The sequence below is a fragment of the Struthio camelus genome, chromosome 4 (genome assembly GCF_040807025.1).
Source record: "Struthio camelus isolate bStrCam1 chromosome 4, bStrCam1.hap1, whole genome shotgun sequence".
Classification (NCBI taxonomy): domain Eukaryota; kingdom Metazoa; phylum Chordata; class Aves; order Struthioniformes; family Struthionidae; genus Struthio; species Struthio camelus.
Window position 1 is genome coordinate 6545262 of NC_090945.1, and position 17129 is coordinate 6562390.

Genomic DNA, 17129 nt, shown 5'->3' on the forward strand with positions numbered 1-17129 from the left:
ACCAAGTTGTTGCTAAATGAGAGACAGACTTGAGAGGAAGCGTAAGGATCTCTTTTTCCAAAATAGAAGGAGCTGTCAATAATTTGTAAACACAAAGTTTTTCAGCAAGCAGGATTGGGTAGGTCTATTGCTCTGATCGGCCCTGGCCGAACAGCAGAGAAGTGCCTGGGCCCACTGACCAAAGCCAATTGCCACTGACTTAAAGCAGGAGGAGGAGGAGGAGGAGGAGGAGGAGGAGGAGGAAGGCCTTGATCTGGGGGAAAAAAAAAAAAAAAGGCTGCTTTGCACTTTTGGCTGGGGTAGGCAGCCCCCCTCCCCCTCCCACATGTGTGGCTGACTTTCTAGGCTAATAAAAAGGGTAAGTTGCCCCTGATGAAGCTGCGATGGAAACTTAATCCTCCCCAACAATAGCCCAGTGCTAGAAACATCCATAGCTCCTGGCATGAGAAAAAGCAAGGACCCTTCTCAGGGCATTTGTTTCTGCATCAGTCTTTTGTTGCATCTTTCCCTTCTCACCCACCTCTTTCCCAGCCTTGGCTATTCCAGCATTAGTTTGCACATGCTGTTTGCACCAACAGAACAACAACAGAGGTCTACTTGGAAAGGCTGTGGAAACCTCTTAGCTCGAAATCAGAAATGTGCAGTATTTCAGAAGAACAAAAAACTTTTGCCTCCCCAAAAGCATTGTATTCATTGATTTGCAAGCAGGGGGAACAGTGGTAGTAACTTAACCTAGGGAAGTGCGCCAACAACTTATTTAATTGCAGACTTTGTGCCAACAACACCACAATACAACTATTAATACAAGTCTGCAGTACAAGACTAATTCTTCTAACCTTTTGCTGTTGCCTTATAGTTAGGTCAGGGGCTGCATCCCTTCTGCACTGACACTATTCAACAAACATTGGCAACTGCTTTTAAGCAAACATGAAACAAAGCAGGGCAAGAGAAGGGAGGGATCATTCATAAAATGAAGATTCCCCCCACAACCCCGCCCCTTTCTCTCCAAACGTTTCACATTTCTTTCTGCAGTTCAAGTTTCTCTCTTGAAACCAGAAATGTGTCTTGCCATGTATTTGTTCCTGGAGAACTGCCAGGTCTCTGGTCTGAATTCTACCAGTTCATTTCCCAGTTTCTGTGAGACTGCACTTGAGAAATGTGGATCTCTCTCAGTCCCCCAGCAAGACTGGTCATCAATCAACATATGAAAATGTAATGTCTGGCATTAAGGACCAATCCACTTTTCTAAATCAACAGTTCATTTGAAGAACGCAAACTTTTCCAGAAAACTAAAAAGTAAGTAAAAAATGGACCGAGCGCTATTGCATATTTCCACAGATAGGAATATTCTGATAATTACAAGCATCTCTCAACAGAACTTTCAATAACTTATCAATCCCAAGCAACAAAATTATTATACAAGGTAGGAAAGTCACGGACGCTTTTGCAGACTCGTTTACCCTTGCTTCACTATTCACTCATTGCTGTATTTGATTTTTAGACTTGCATCTTGTGACTGTATCACATCTATATGTTCTGAACCCCCAGAAACAGATTTTTTTTTTATTATGTTCATAAATAGTAGCTAGCACAATGCGGTCCCAGTTTTCAACCGTGACCTGCTGGCACTGCCATTACAGAAAAAATAAGTACTGATTACAAGCTAAACAGAAAAATAAGAAAAATACTTTCATGTAGCTGTCATTAACGGTCTTTAGCACGAAGTCAGCACTTCCCTATAGGTGCTAGGAATCTTTCCACAGCATATAGTGAACTGGACGCTCTTTCAGCGCCTCTGAAATGAACACCTCTTGTGCGGTTGCTTGCAACAATAAGGGTTGTTGTCAAGGATCCCAGAGATCCTCGTGGCCTCCTTCATCCCGTGAAACTATTTCCATTTTGCACATTTTGAAATTGATACATTTCCCATTTCTTTGGAAAGCTCATGTTTTTATCTCTATTTTTATGGGAATTAACAGTTTCCATTTAACCATGCCCTCAAAAGCAGAAAGTCATAAAAACTCTGTTAAGCAATGACAAATATAATCATGTAGCATATTGTCAAAAAGTTGCCGTCATTAAAAAGCAGAAAAACCTCTAGTAGTGCTAATAAAAACGGACCCCACCGACAACACAAGCCAACTGCTTGAAGACTTCAGCATCTTAAGTTGCACATCTGTTATGTCAACTTGCGTTCAGAAAAAGACCCAGTGTTGATAGGGGCTATTGAAAAACGGTATCTCTATCTGTTGGCTGGCATCAGAAACATTTTAACTGCTGATACGGACAGCACAAAACTGCTTACAGCATCACTGCAGAATGTGGGACTGAAACCCAGGAGAACACGGAGCTATGACAGTTGTCAGCCAAACTCGTCATTCACCCGTGCATTGGAAAATCCCCATTCTTGAGTGAGAAAAGGGAATGGCTTTCAGGCTGGCAGATTATCTGGAGGGGTCTGTGGGAACGGCAAAACACTGCACCTGCCTGAAAAATGGCACCAACTCAGCACAAGACGTTTCCAGAGGGGAAAGTTAATATATGGGAGGAATGCACATAAATCCTGTTATTTCTTAATGGGATTTGGGAGCTTATTTCTCACCCTGTGCTTTGAAATGTATCCCACAGCCTATTCTATTAACAAAATTAAGCACCGTGATTTTCTTATCAGCAGGAATCATTCTTCACAGAGGTTTTAATTTTTTTGGTGAGATTTTTTTACACAAGTGTGAAAAATTAATATTAAGCTTGAATACTGGTTAGGATGTTAACAAGCTGTGTCCTGGATAAGCTGGGTTTGTCTGTTGCTGTTGTACTTTTCCAAATTTCAATTGTCCAAAAAACCTGGAATCATATGCTTTTTAAAGTTCATAGCAAAGTTACTGAATCATGGAAATAGATCTAGGCAGTGTCTGGCTGAAAATAGGAAGACTGAAAGTTTATTTCCAGGTCTGCCACGTGAATGAACCTACACAAGCCCTTTCTTGCCACGTAAACTTAAAACGTTACAAAGGTCTTTTTTCACAAGGGCTGCTAAGTGTGATACACAGACGATATCTCCACAGCGGAAGATGGTTCCCAGCATTTAACAGATTTTCACCTGTGCTTCATTAAAAGGCAGTTTTGGCAAGTCCACCTGAAGTATGGAATCCCGATCTCCCTCAAGAACGAGGATCTGGTAAGTGAGCCAAGGCTTAGGCTTCTTAGCAGACCTAGAAAGGAGACAGGTGAGATGGAAAGACAGACAGGAGAGCCTACCTGAGATGCAGTTAAAAGGAAATGGAAGAACATATCTAGTGCACTTAAAATCCACACAGTGATGACCAATATCCTGTTCCAGGCAAGCACAGTGTTCAGGAAAGCTCCAAATATCTAACTTCCTATAGCTCTACTGCTGATGGGTGGTAGTCAGGACTACGCAAGGCTCCCATTTCCTCCTCTCATTTGGACTAAGCAGGCTTGGTCCTGTTTAGCACCTGCAAAGGCAGTCACTCATGATGCAGATCACACTGTTGACTTTGAGATATGAGGCTGACACAGATGGGTGGTAGGTAGCTGGACCACGCAAAATTCTTCCTGCAGCAAACTAGTCCTGATGCTGAATTGCATTTTTCTCTTTTACTAATTGGAAATCCCTTTTTCCATGCATAAGGTCAGACAGGAAGAGCAAGACTACCCCAGGCAGCCTGGAAGTTGCCAGAATGATGGCAGGACACCCATCGTTTCCTGTGGCTGATGTTCAAATCCTAACTTTTTTGTCTCAACTCTCAAGTGAGGAAGAACAGGAGAGAATTACCTCCTGGGCTGACGGATATTGACCCTTATCAGGGTTTTCAGACGCGTTATACGTTTATCTTGAATGTTCTTTGCTCCCACCAGATGGTGATCCACTCAAGGCTATGGAAACACACAAGTAGGGGACAAAGACTTTGGGGCTCAGTGGTGTTACTATCAAAGGCCTCTGGACTCACTTTCTTTGACTTCCAATGTTTATTGGCAGGCAAATTATAGCTCATCTCTTAAAACTATTTTTCAGAGATGCTTCCCAAAGTCTGAGCAGTTCAAGGACAATAGATCCATGCTGGATTCATGCTCCACAGTATTGAGTTTCATCAAAAGATCCCAAAGGCAAACATTGAAGAAATTTGAGATGAGATTAGCTCAGCTCCAGCTCTATTATTGGTGATGGTTTTACCATCCTATGACTTGAGCTCCCAAGCGTGGGAAAGGTTGAATTTACTAGAGCCTTTCACAAGCCATCAGTCATTCTGCACAAACACTGATTTAAAAAAAAAAAAAAGTATTCTCTGGCTCTCATTCTAAGATCAGTGCAAACCTTAACTCTGCCTATACCTGTTACAGCCAAGTGAATAAGGATGCATGGCATTCTTCTGTCTAATCTCTTTCAAGTAAGCTAAAGCCATGGCTGGATTTACGAAGGCTCCATTTACTGACCCTAAGTATCGCGTGCTATGTTTAAGCACACAGGTTTCCTGTGTCCAACAACCTGAGCAGAAAATACTTCCATTGCCTTTTTTGCAACTTTAAAGGACACCACACTGCATGTGGTTTCTCTACAGCTGATGCGGTTGCAATTCAGTGGTGACACGAAGCACTAGGAAGCAGAGATGGGCTTAAATCACATCTTTCAGACCAGCTATCCCTGTAGGTTTGGACTGAAACTTAGCAGCTTGGGTTGATCTCTGATAAGAGCATGACTGGTGAGTCGGACAGACAGCTGTCAGCACCTCCCTTCTCAGTGAGGAGGCATGACTGTTTTCAAGGGTAATTGCCTTCTACATGCATGTTCAGAAAAGGGGCATCACTCAGCTGTGTGCAGACCTTGGGGTTCATCTGTGTCGATCTTTGTTAATACGGGAAACCAAAATACACCCAGTAGATGGGCTCATCATGGTGAATCACAGATCAGCTGGCACTACCCCATAAGGCACCCTGTCTGCAGTCAGAAAAACTCCTGCCGTCTTTGCTGGTTCAGCAGCCATGTCCCAGCAAGCCCCTGCTCACCTCAGTCAGTCAGTCAGTCTGCAATTGCTAATTCAGTGCTGTGGAAGTGAACAGAAGTCTTTTTGTGCTGGGGAACGACTAGCAGCCTAATGGAGGTGGCGGATAATAGAAGCCTTTTCATCAAGCAATTCTCCAGCTTTAAGAAAAGGTAGACAATACTGTCCCCCCAGTGCTGGCATCAGCAGTCTTTCGTGAGGCTCTAAACTGAGCCCTGAGAAATAGGGAAGGGTGTTGAGGAACTACCCCTCTGCTTTCTGAAACAATTATAGCATCAGCCAGCACCAGCACCAGCCTTGTCATCTGGGATCAGGCATCTGCTTTGTGCATTGCCAGTCTAGCAGCAGGAGTCCAGCATGCCAAGGATGATTTCGCACAATGAGTCCCTTTGCTCATCCACAGACATAACACACCTTTCCCCAGCACCAAATCTGAAGGAAGTAGCAGAGTGTGTGTGTGGGGGGGGGAGGGGGTCATCCAGAAAGAGATCGTCTGTTGTCCGAGCTGATTTGTTCCTTGGTATTCTACTGCAACCCAAAGAGGAAGCCAATCAGTACAAGGTTATATTTCATTTTGCTCGTAGAAGCAGCTTTTCACCGGCCTTTTGACTGAGATCAAGTACAAGTAATACACTATGGCTTAGTCCTAGGCACATCATTGCCCACTTGCTGCTCTCCTCAGTGAGCACAGAGGGTGAAGGAATAACAAACACTCCAGCTCTCAGCACCCTGCAAACTGATATAGTTAAACAGCAAGAGACCAGCGCTCAGGTGATTGCTCTATGCCATTCTTGTTCTTCTCTTACACAAGAAAACCACATTTTGAAGGACTTGCCATATTACACACAGCATCTGTATCTATCACCCTAAACGCATAAACAGTGCGGGCAGTGCTCTGCAAGAAGTAGCTCTGCAAGAAGACACAAGCATAACAAGCCATTTTTGGCTTTGAAATGGATCTGTTCATTGGCCCGCTTGTAGGGCATTGGAAGATACACAGTGAAAAAAGGTATTTTAAAACAATAACAACACAGAGGTATTAAGTCATTCTAGGACACTGAGGAGCAAAATGAAGTCCAGTCCATCTCTAGACAAATAAGAACAAGCGGGGAAGCTTTCAGAGGGAAAACTGCAGAACAAGTCACAGTGCCCTTGGCTCTAATTCACATCCTCATGCCCAGGTTGGTATGTTTGCCATAAACGTGACAACTTCAGACAAGTCCCTCCAAAGTGAGAATTGACCACCTCTTTTGTGTTTGCAGGCTTATAAAAACATTAAACAGTTTCCAAATTGCCTTCTGTCACACACACAGGAGAAAAATTGATGCAAAGAAACTTTGCCTGTTGGCGTGTGAGAATATTTCGTTTTGTTTATGGGGAATCGGAGCATTTGCATGGGGAGACTGATGGGATCCTGGGACTGACCTAATGGAAGAATGCGGACTGAGTGTTTTGACCAAAATGCTACAGAGCTTGGAGCTGGATCAAAGGCAGAGACTGGGGCAAGTCTGTCTGTGGGCTAGCTAAGGTCCAGAACGCCCTTTCGGGTTTCGTTTTGTCAGGACTGATGGAACGATTCTCATTATGTGTCACTAAATGCTCTACGAGCTCACTCAAGTGAGGAGAGCAAGGCATCATAATCAAAAGGATTAGGGAAGTAGCAGACATGGGAGCCTCATGGAGGAGGGCCAGATCCAGCTTGTCTAAGCACCTATTGCTAGAGGGCTATTTATTTCAGACAGAAGTTGGATCAGGCTCCTAACAGGGTCTAAAGCCCTGACAAGAACTCAGGATTATTTCTCAGGCTCTGTCCCAAGCTATTCCTATTATTATTAAACTTTTATTGCTTCCTACAACCCTGCTGTGAGGTAAACCTCAGAGTTTGTGTCATGTTTCTGGCATGGGGTCCCTATAAGTGACCTATCCTTTTGAGTTAAGGGAACCGATGAACTGCAGCACAGCATGTGAAAAGTGTTCCCACATAGCTGCTATCTGAGAAAGAACATTTCAGATGCTTTAATTCGTAGGCAAAAGAAACAACTCTTTTGTTAATAACATCAACATGGAGCTCCAAATAAAAGGGCATTTCAGAAGCCTACAACTAAAGCTATTCCAAAGGTCGGTGTGCAGCAGTGAAAGACAGACTGCAGAAACAGATTGCCAGGGTCCAGAATGGCTGATACTGTATAATGTTAATTACCTTAAATTAAAAATTCCTGCAGCAAAGCAAGAGGGAATGAACGCTGCTGTTCTCAGTTTAACTGCCTTTGCTGCCTAGTACAGTCCAGTAGTTTCATTTTTGCAATAATGATCCTACAGCTAAGGATGAACCAGAAGTAGTAATAGGCAGATGGGAATCTGCATTTGCTTATGGATATTATCACAGTTTTGAGGCAAACCAAAGAAAATCAGGCCCCAATTCAACTTTCAGCATCAACTGCAATAACTTCTGCACTTCTGACAAACTTTCTGGTCCCAAGTGAAGGTCCCATTTAAGTTTTCCACCGTAAGCAAATTTCACCAAGTCTGGGCCAAATTACATGATGCTAAATTACTAAACAGGTATAGTAAAAAACAAAATTTGGACTGTAAGAACAAAGATCTCAAAACAGAGCAGTAAGGTTGACCTCTTCACAAGAGATTTGAACTCCACCCTTCTTTAAGTATTAACTGTAGCTATTTTGAGTAACTCATTTATATGATACCGAGTTATCTTTTAAACACTAATAGACCAGAGAAGTTTTGTGATGTATAAAAGAAGGGAGAAAGTAATAAAAACTTGGGGATCTTCTTACCAAGGAGTATTTGATAATGGCAAGTAGCACTTTTTTTTTTTTTAAAGAGATTTCAACTGGATTCTTTGAGGTCTATGAATGTGCATAGTTCACTCAGCTGGAAAAACTGAGCATAAAGTGTTCATTCTAGGGAGACTTTCTTCCTGCCAAACTCTTGTTCCTCTTCACCTCAGGAGGACATTTATGTCTTTGAAAACATGGGGAGAAACTGAACAGTTCAATGTAAAGATGACGACAGACAGACATTCTCTAAGCTTACATAAACAAGAAATATTAACCTCTGCAGGAAGAATGTAACACCAAACTTCCCTTTCAAACTCTTACCTACGCTCCTCACCGACAATGAGGTATTGTCGGATTCCATACCAGTATCCACACAAAAGGGAAAATACATTTTGTTAGTTCCCAGCCCATACTCTGCCTTTTTGGATGTTGTTCCATTGCTAACCAGTGACATCCTGGTGTTGACTTAGGCACTGATTTTTGGAAGTTCACTTGAGGTCCCCATGCAAAGGAATTTACAACACAATTTTTTTGTTCATTCTTCTATTCTCTTGTCTTCTGGTATGACAAAAACATTAGGAAATCCCACAAAGCTGTCTTCTGAGGATCCCTCACAAACCTGTGCCAAGGAGGCAGATCAGGAAAACCACACAGGATTCCACAGCACTGTGGGCCAACAGGCAGCCCCCGAAGACAACAGTAACTTCCTTAAGCATCCAAGCTAGTTAAGCGCTGTCCTAGGACAACCAAAACCCTGAATTTCCTTTTGATGACACACTAACATTCCCAAATTTCTTCTCATTGAAAATCTATGTATTCTCTTAATTGCCGTACACAGCTTAAAGGCTTTAAAAACTTATGATCTTTTGACACCGCCTTAATGTGATGAGTTGTATAAAGCCAGTCCAGAAACAAGATAGAGAAAAGCTGACTAAAGGGAATGACTGTCCTATCTAGAGAAGGGAAAATATAGGTCAGACTTAATAAATTTGGCTACCCTATGCTCTCTCCCTCCAGAAAAGCACGTTACAAAGAGATCTGTGCTCAGGACTTTGAATTAGCTGTCAAGAAATCACCCTCCACAGAGGTTTGTCTTTCCACAGGGAAAAGAACAGCATTAGCACAAAAAGCTCATCTCTTAACTACTAAAATCATGATGGCTGCATAAGCAACATTTTTGACATGTTGACTTAGACTTGGTTCCATGACGGGCTGAGCATCATGGCCTGATTCAGTTTAACACCTACTAAATGCTTTGCTAAGTGTGTGCTTTTGTGCTCTTAACCACACATACACTGGGAAATCAGGGTGTCTTGTTGCACTGCATTGCATCTGTCAGGACTTTTACTGAGAGGTTCAAGGTAACTTGTTTATATTTTGAAAGAGACTAAAATGCCTATCAGCTGAGCACATAGATCAGTTTTTGCAGTGTACCCTCCCAAATGTATTTACTTGTGAAAAGAGCTGCTGGTAAACATGCAGACGAACTTAGTGCCAGAGTATTTATTGAAAGTTAACTCTTGCAGTTGGGAGTCTTTAAGAGCAATATATAGCGGGGCTTGGGCGGGGAACAACCACGACCGTTTCTTCTGTTTCTAGAAAGCTTGCAATCTGATCCTGTAATTCATATATACTCGAGCTCCTATTGCCTTCAGTGTCATTCCTTGGCATATTCTATGTTGGTGGAAAAAGCTGGCTTTCCAAATAATTGCACTGAGCTGCAAGAGCCAGTATTCACGCTTCTGGGCTTTTTGTAAATTCATCTACCTTGGTTTTAAACTTCTAGCACAGTCTGGACTGAAACTGAGACAGACCAATATTCACAGGTCCCAAATGAGCGACAGTTCCTGATGACAACAACTATTGCATTCAAATGGATTTGCCAACGGTCAAGTACTCCAAAACAATATGTCAACGTTACATGTGGGACATGGATTATTCAAAGTCATTTCGCAAGCTTTCATAGGTACTCAAATATTGACTGAGATCTACACTTTCATTTACACTGAGGCCATTTAATGCTGTCTTGTCAATGCTAAAGGACCTTTAAGTTGATATAATTTGCCAAAACAATAGGAAGCTGAAGCAGAAATAAAACTCCTACCTTAATTCTGAATAATCAGAAATTAAAATTTGACATCCATTATATAAAACTGCCATTACATTACTCCTAGTACCTTACTTCCATGACTGGTGTAAGTACTCTTGTGAGTACAAGAAGGGAAAAGTTTACCTGTAATATGATTCAATTTATTACTTCCGCACAGTTCCTCATTACTTTGCAGTGTAATCAGAAGCAGCACCCTGAATTAGCCATGTGACTAATGGGTAATTCATTATAAACAGTACATAGTGAATTCAAACAAAAGATTTCAAATACAAGAGGAAACTAGATCATTTCTCAGCTGAAACTGGAAACCAGAGGACAGCTACAGGGGCTGCATGGATTCCAGAAAGCACAACTTTCACATGCATGCTGTTCTCCAGCTTGGCCTCACTGATGCATGAAGCAAACAACAAAATGCTAACACTGATAGCGCAAACCAGGCTGTGGCTACAAGTCAAGAAAAAATATACATATGTGCAGCGTTGTTTCAGGGAAGGCAGGCGCAAGGCATACAGCTCCCAGTGGCACTATGCACACTCCAGGCATGTTTGACATTAAGGGGCCTGGTTGTTATGGAAACCAAATCCCATAGATTAGTGTTCAGCAGCCAGAGCCATCTCTCTTCCTCTCTGGCACTCTGCCCCCAATTTAAAAAAGGGGAGAGGGTGTTCTTATATTATAATGTCAGAATAAAACAAAAATCTTTGTTTCCTCACAAGCATAGAAGTTTATCATGAGAAGCGAACAACTTAACTGAAATATTCATCTCATGTTTATAAAATGAAGCACAACATCTCGGTGACGCTCGTTTAGCTTGGCATAGCCACCTAAAGAAAGCAATCTCCAACAAGGTTCTGCAAGAAAGGTGATCACGTGAAGTTTCTAAAAACCCTTTACCATAAAAACTTTAATCAAAGTCCCAATGTTGCTTACATCATATAAACACACTAACTAAAAATAATTTCAGGTGAACTATTCAAGTGACTGACAGTCTTCATGTGAATGTATTTGTATAGTGAGTTGCAGGATTTGAATAAAACTGATTTAGCATACCAGAGCTTGCTTTCAGCTGACAGCTTCTGATCCTCTGAATTCCCCACATATGTCCAAGAATACATGAGGGAATAAGATCAGACATATGTACATATGCAGCTAAGGGCATGCTATATAAATTGATACGATAAACAAGCAGAATGCACTGGACAGATAGATACCATAGGATAGAAATAAGACTAAGAGCCACTACATGCAAAATTTCAGAATGACCTAAATCCTATTTTGGAGAGAGTTTTAGGGCTACAGTTCAAAGGTATTTAGATATTCATAGATTCAACCTGAGGCTTTTGAAAAACCTGTGTCTTAAGCATCTGCATCTTCAGGGACCTGGATACTTTTAAAAGTCTAGTTCTCACAAGAATGAAGAGCTCTCTTGCTTATTTCTCAGAATATATTTGAGTCATGCTATTTAGTTGTCTGTTGACAAAACTCAGTCACAAATGAAAATAATTAAAATCTAGGAGTACCACATTTTATAGCTATTAAGAACAGAGTATGTGGGTGAGAAAATTGCTAACATCACATAGCATAACATATATGCATACCAAATACGGATAAGTATTTATTATTCTTCTGTTTCCTCCACACGCACTTCTAATTAGCCGACCATCACATCACATGACTTAAAGCACTTTTCCCTCTTTTCACTTCAGAAGGGCTTGTGATGGATTATGAACATGCTCAGATATGCTATGATTTCATGACATGAAGCAACTGCATCACCTCGTGAAAAAGGGTTCCCTACTTCCATTCATAAAGGTACTGTAGTGAAATAGAGCCAACTTCTGAAAGCAAAGATGTTTCCCCCAGGACAAAAATTGTACTTTGGTAGTTAAACGATGCCCAGAGTTCTCCTGTGTTGCTCAGCACAAGGAGATCCTGAGCAAACCCACTGACATCAATAGGTGCTCAGCGGTTTTCAGAAGCAAGCCAAACAGTGCCAAATCTGACGTTTCAGTGATATTTTACAACTTCTGCCCTTTAAACTGGGCACCATTCCTAGCTTGTTTACATCTCATTTAAAGTAAGAAAAATACCTTGGAGATGATTAATGGCTCCCCGTGCTCCAGTCCGCCTTTCAGTGTGAATCCCCATGGAGCGCCTCCTTGAAGCAGCGCCTCCAGGTAAATGTACCTTCCTTTATGGGTAATGCTGGACTCTGAAGATGATATGCTGGTATTAATATTGTCCAACATCCTCATCTGTCCTATCACATACTCATTCAGATACAAAACTCACTCAGGCAATCACAGAACAAGGAATTTGCAAATTAAACTCCCCCAAAACCCACTACAAGTCATCCCTAAACATGCAAAACAAGAGGAGTCTGAGGCAAAATTTTTCTTCAGAGCTGGAGTCCAAGGTGATGTGTTGAAAATGCTTCATAACAAGATTTCAGCATGCTGTTTCTTCAGAACTTCAGCTTTTCAGTGGTGCTTCAGTGCTGCGCTTCCCCGTTCCCAGATGTTCTAGGCACGATAGCTCTGTTAAGATTTATCTTCCTGCCCTTGGTACATCAAACTTGTGTTTTTAAATACGTGGTAAAAAAGGAAAAAAGTTTAAAGCCATTGGCCAGCAAATTGCCAAAATCCAAACTAATGCTTCATTTGTGATTGATTATCAGTCTTTTCTTCCTTTCTGCATGCAATTTACCATCACAATGGCCTTTTTGCCTCAGTCCACTGCACTGAAAGAATGGAAGCGTCTTCCCCCCTCACGCTCGCTCAGTCTGTTCGCCTACTTCACAATCTTCTGACTTGTCAAAAAAGTGGGTGAGGAGAGAAAAAGACATTCCTAAAACTATTCAGAGAGGTTTAAAACATAACTCTACACTTCTTGGATTAAAAAATAAAAAGGTCCATCAGGAAAACAGGAAAAGCAGGTAAAATTAATCCTTTGGGGAAAAACGTTAAGACGATAGCTGAGCTCTCTTCATTTTCTGTGCTCTCCCCGATGATCTGCCAAAGCTGCAGCAGCTACTGCTGCTATGAGGGAGGGTGAGGAAGTGAGAGAGAGATGGATTAAGGCAAATAAGGCTGCGCTGCCCAATTGTGCACATCAAGCACGCAACTATAAAATGCAGTGTGCAAAAGCTGGTGCTCACCCTTTCATAATGCCCGCAGAAACCACCATCTTCCTATTGCACTTGCCAAGGAATTGTAACAATCCAAACTGCCACTTGTTCAAAATACAATGAATCTGTTCCAAATCAGCACAGTGGAACACTGCTAATAATTTTCCTCTCCCAAAGTGCTTTTTCTCCACCTGGAGCCTACCAACTTCACCGAACATAATTTCCTTACCCAAAGACTACATTGTCACAAAAAGTCAATCATTTCCCAATATCCTAAGTTCTTGCTGTTTCTTTTTTCGTATATTTTATGAATGCAGGATATATCATGAATGTACCATGGACTTGGTAGAAGCTATCAGCATGGCTGCATCTGTGCCTGCATATGCCCATGTAAGCACAGGCATTTGACTCACTGCTAGCATACATCAGCAAAGGTGTGACAAAAATTTCCATCTTCTATCTGCCCCTGAAGAGGGTAGCCCATACACCACTCCCTTTCCTGCTTGTGTAGCTGAGTAAACAGCAGTGCCTGGGCCTATAAATTGCATGCACTTTTGATTCATAGTGCCTGGGATGTGCATTATTTCTCCTTCAGGCATTAAGAGCAGCAAAGATCTTGTGTTAACAGACCTATAATCAACTCTAAAGTGCTCAGATCCTGCTTGTGGGGGCCCAGCTTTGGGGTTGTGGGTCTAAAAACAGACACCTCTATTTTTCAGGCCTTTCATGCTGCCCTACTCCTATCCCCTTTAAGATGCTACAGTTTCCACACGGCCCTGTATTTGCACCCTGTGCCTCAGCTCTCATTCCCAATAGCCAAGAGGAGGAACCAGGAAAAGAGGCTCCTCCCCTTATTTTCAGGGCTAGCTGATCCTCAGTCCTCACTTACACTGAACTTTGTCCCCTCTGCTTCCCTCCCAGGGACTGATTTCTCATTAGCTTCACATCCTGGTCCGCCTCACAGACTGCTTTTATCCAGAAGTCACTCTCTAGCCTGCTTCAAATCAGATTTCTGAAGTTTCAAACACTGCTAATGTTTCATGGTGGCAAGCCTCATTCCAATTCACCACAAAGAACAATTCATTCCTGTCCTTCCACAGGCCTTGCGGAGACAGGCTAAGGCTCCAGGAGCTGTCTCTTGGGGGCTATACTTCCTGCTATCCACAGCCATCAGGACTATTTGAAGACTGTGAAAACATTTTGGACTATTAATATGCCAAGGTACTTGGGGTTAAATCAGTTTCCAAGACAGGGAAATGCTCACTACACCTAACATCTGTAGAAACCACAAATTCAATGAGAGCTGTGTTTCTCATGGTGCCTACAGTGGCTGGTGATTAACCAATGTCATTTCTGATATACCATTTTTACTCTCCTTCAGCACCGCAATTTGGGTCTGGCATTACTTTTGCTAATACTTCCAGGTGCTCAGTTGCAGCTATCTGGGCAGCTGTTCTCATGCCACATTTTGTAGTTGGTAACTTTAGTTCTACAGCATCTCTGATCTGTAATTTCCCTGCAACGTTTCCCACTACTGTGGACAATTTCATAAACTCAAAGCTTGGGTCACCTTTTTTCAAGAAAGTGTAAGAAAGTCTTCTTCATCTGACTCATGCTACATGTGCAAATAACTTGCACCTGAACTGCTTCCAGTTTTTTGGCCAATTCATAAGCATTTGTCTCCTGAATTATTGCCTCAAGACAAACTAACTTGAAGGCTAGCAATTAAAGAGGATTATCTTCTAGGAACCCCCCGCCCCCAACTTCTGCACTCTGAATAATCAGCTGCATGGGTATATCCAGGGCATTACCACCTCCTGCAGCAGGTTATAAACTTCACCTGTTAAAGTGTAAATTAGTTTACACGTTTTTCTGAAGACAGAGTATAGATGCTCTCTGCACCATTTCTTGTTCTGCATCTAGCATACCAGCTTCTGCTGCAAATACAGGGACACTCCCACTGAACAGAGTCCCCAAGGTATTATTTCAATTTGGTCAAATTTGTAGCCATTTCAAGGAAAGTTCTCTCTCCCTACTTCCTCCAGATTTGCTAGTTCCTTCAGTCTTCCATAAAGCTAACCCAGCTCTACAGAGGTTAACATACAGGTGCTTGGATATATCAGAGACCCATGATCAGCTAAGGAAAAAGATTTGGTGATCAATTACTCAAGAAGGGTTGCCAGATACTGTACTGTTTTCTCAGCAGCCTCTCATTCATAGACAGGAGTTCAAAATCTCTCAGGTGCTCCCAGTTGCCCTCTGCATTACATACATTTCTTTACGGAAAAACTGCTTGGGCCACCCCCTTGGGGATGCTCACAGAAACCAAAAGGTTTTTGGAACATTATAAGTAGCAGCAACTCCACACACACGTGCTTTTATTCCCAGCTCCTCCAGTGCAGACATCAGTACAACATAGGATAGCTTATTACTAAGACACAGCAACTATTAATGAAGGTTGGGTTAAGATAATACAGATGATCATTGCTGTGAGTTAGCCTAGAGCTAATCCTTCCAAGAAATGGATTTCAGTGCTGAACACAATTAAAGCAGTATTCTCCGTTCACCTACCTAAAAACATGTCAAAGTCCTAAATACAAACCTTTTTTTATCATCTTGCATCTGGAAATATCCTCAAACATTAGAAGCATCTCAGCATTGTTTGCTATAAGAAAAGGAATTCTTCTAAAATGGTGAATAATTGAAACATCCTCTCAGAACAGATATTCTCTGTTAGGCTGTAACAGAAGAGACCTGGGTTGAGGAAAGTGCTGCCCACACAGATTAATACACTTGAATTAAAACTCTGAAGGGTTTCAGCATAGGAGAAAATAAATGTAGGCTAGTCATGTCAGAGTCCTTTCCTTCAATTACCTGGTATTATATTGCTAATGCAGGCAAAATTGCCATTGATTTCACTCTTCACAGTTCAAGGTCAAGCCCGACATCTTTCATCAACAGAGGCACTGCCTCCTTGCTGCTCCCTTCTCTGATTTTTTCTAAATTCCTTCAAATATTGCAAGTTTCTTTTGCAAATAAAGGCCTTCATCAGAGCAATACTGCCCCCATCTGTTGGCCTCTAGCTAGCACAGGTTTTAGTAAGTGGTCTTTATTGATTACAGTCCAAACATTTCACAGCTTAATTAATAGGCATTTCCTACTCTTTTCCTTTTCAAAAAGGAAGCCAAGCCTTTAGTAAGCATTTAGAGCACCATTATTGATCCTAACAGGGTCCCTCAGCTGGGGAAGTCATCAGGTCAGATTAAAAGTGAACCTAGCACACAAAATAAATTCAGTTCCTCTATTTTGTACACACCTGTTATTGCTTTTTTGGCTGGAGAATTAAATGTTATGATGGGTTCACATATACTTTCCCTTTAGCTATATCCTCTAAGTTCCGAGGAAGGAGGAAGCAAGCTCATGCTGATCTCTAAAGAGAAGTTTAATAAAAATAAAGCACCCTTCCTCTGTACTGATGGGACTTCTAAGGAGGAATAACATGCCCAAGTGGCTCAGATTTGTACATCAGAAGTTTAACTGATTACCCAATGTGCTGACTTTGGTAGAAAAATCATCACTGCAAGCAAGTCCACAAAGAGTGCAGGAGCCAGCACTGAACTGCCTCATTCTTGTTTTACTCCAGCACAACTCTGTTGACCTCCCAGGAATGAGTCTGTAAAAGTGAGAAAGGGCTCACAGTCACTTTCCAAGCATAAAGCATCTTTGGATGGTTCAGTATTTTTATTTCTAGCCTTTTCATGCAAAGGGGTGAACCAATACCATTCCAGGCTTTGCACATCTTCAGAGAGCACATGGTATATGGTCAGGCAAGACAGCAGAAACAGGATGTCTGTGCAAGTTTTGTGCTGAATAGAGGGGGAAGGCTGGGGCTTACCCCTCCCAGGGGCCTTTCTGGAGCCTTCCATGGAGATGGGTGCTGAGGGCATCAGTGCACCACACCTCCAGGCCAGGCACCCAAGCCTCTAGCATTACGGAGCTGCCATCCGTATTTCTAGCTGCACTCACAAATTGCTTATGAGTGAGTTAAAGGCTCAGACAGCTCTGCTCTACAC

At 42.1% G+C, this 17129-nt stretch overlaps 1 protein-coding gene across 1 annotated transcript in view; it reads right to left on the reverse strand.

Moving 5' to 3' along the window:
• The window catches only part of SHROOM3 (shroom family member 3), a 167943-nt gene extending 152236 nt beyond the window's left edge, over positions 1–15707 (reverse strand). Inside the window, exons 1-2 of the mRNA XM_009687257.2 lie at positions 15659–15707; positions 12020–12141 (exon numbers count right to left, since the gene is read on the reverse strand). Coding sequence (XP_009685552.2) covers positions 12020–12141; positions 15659–15707 — 171 coding nt within the window. The remainder of the gene's footprint in view (positions 1–12019; positions 12142–15658) is intronic.
• Positions 15708–17129: the final 1422 nt, after the last annotated feature.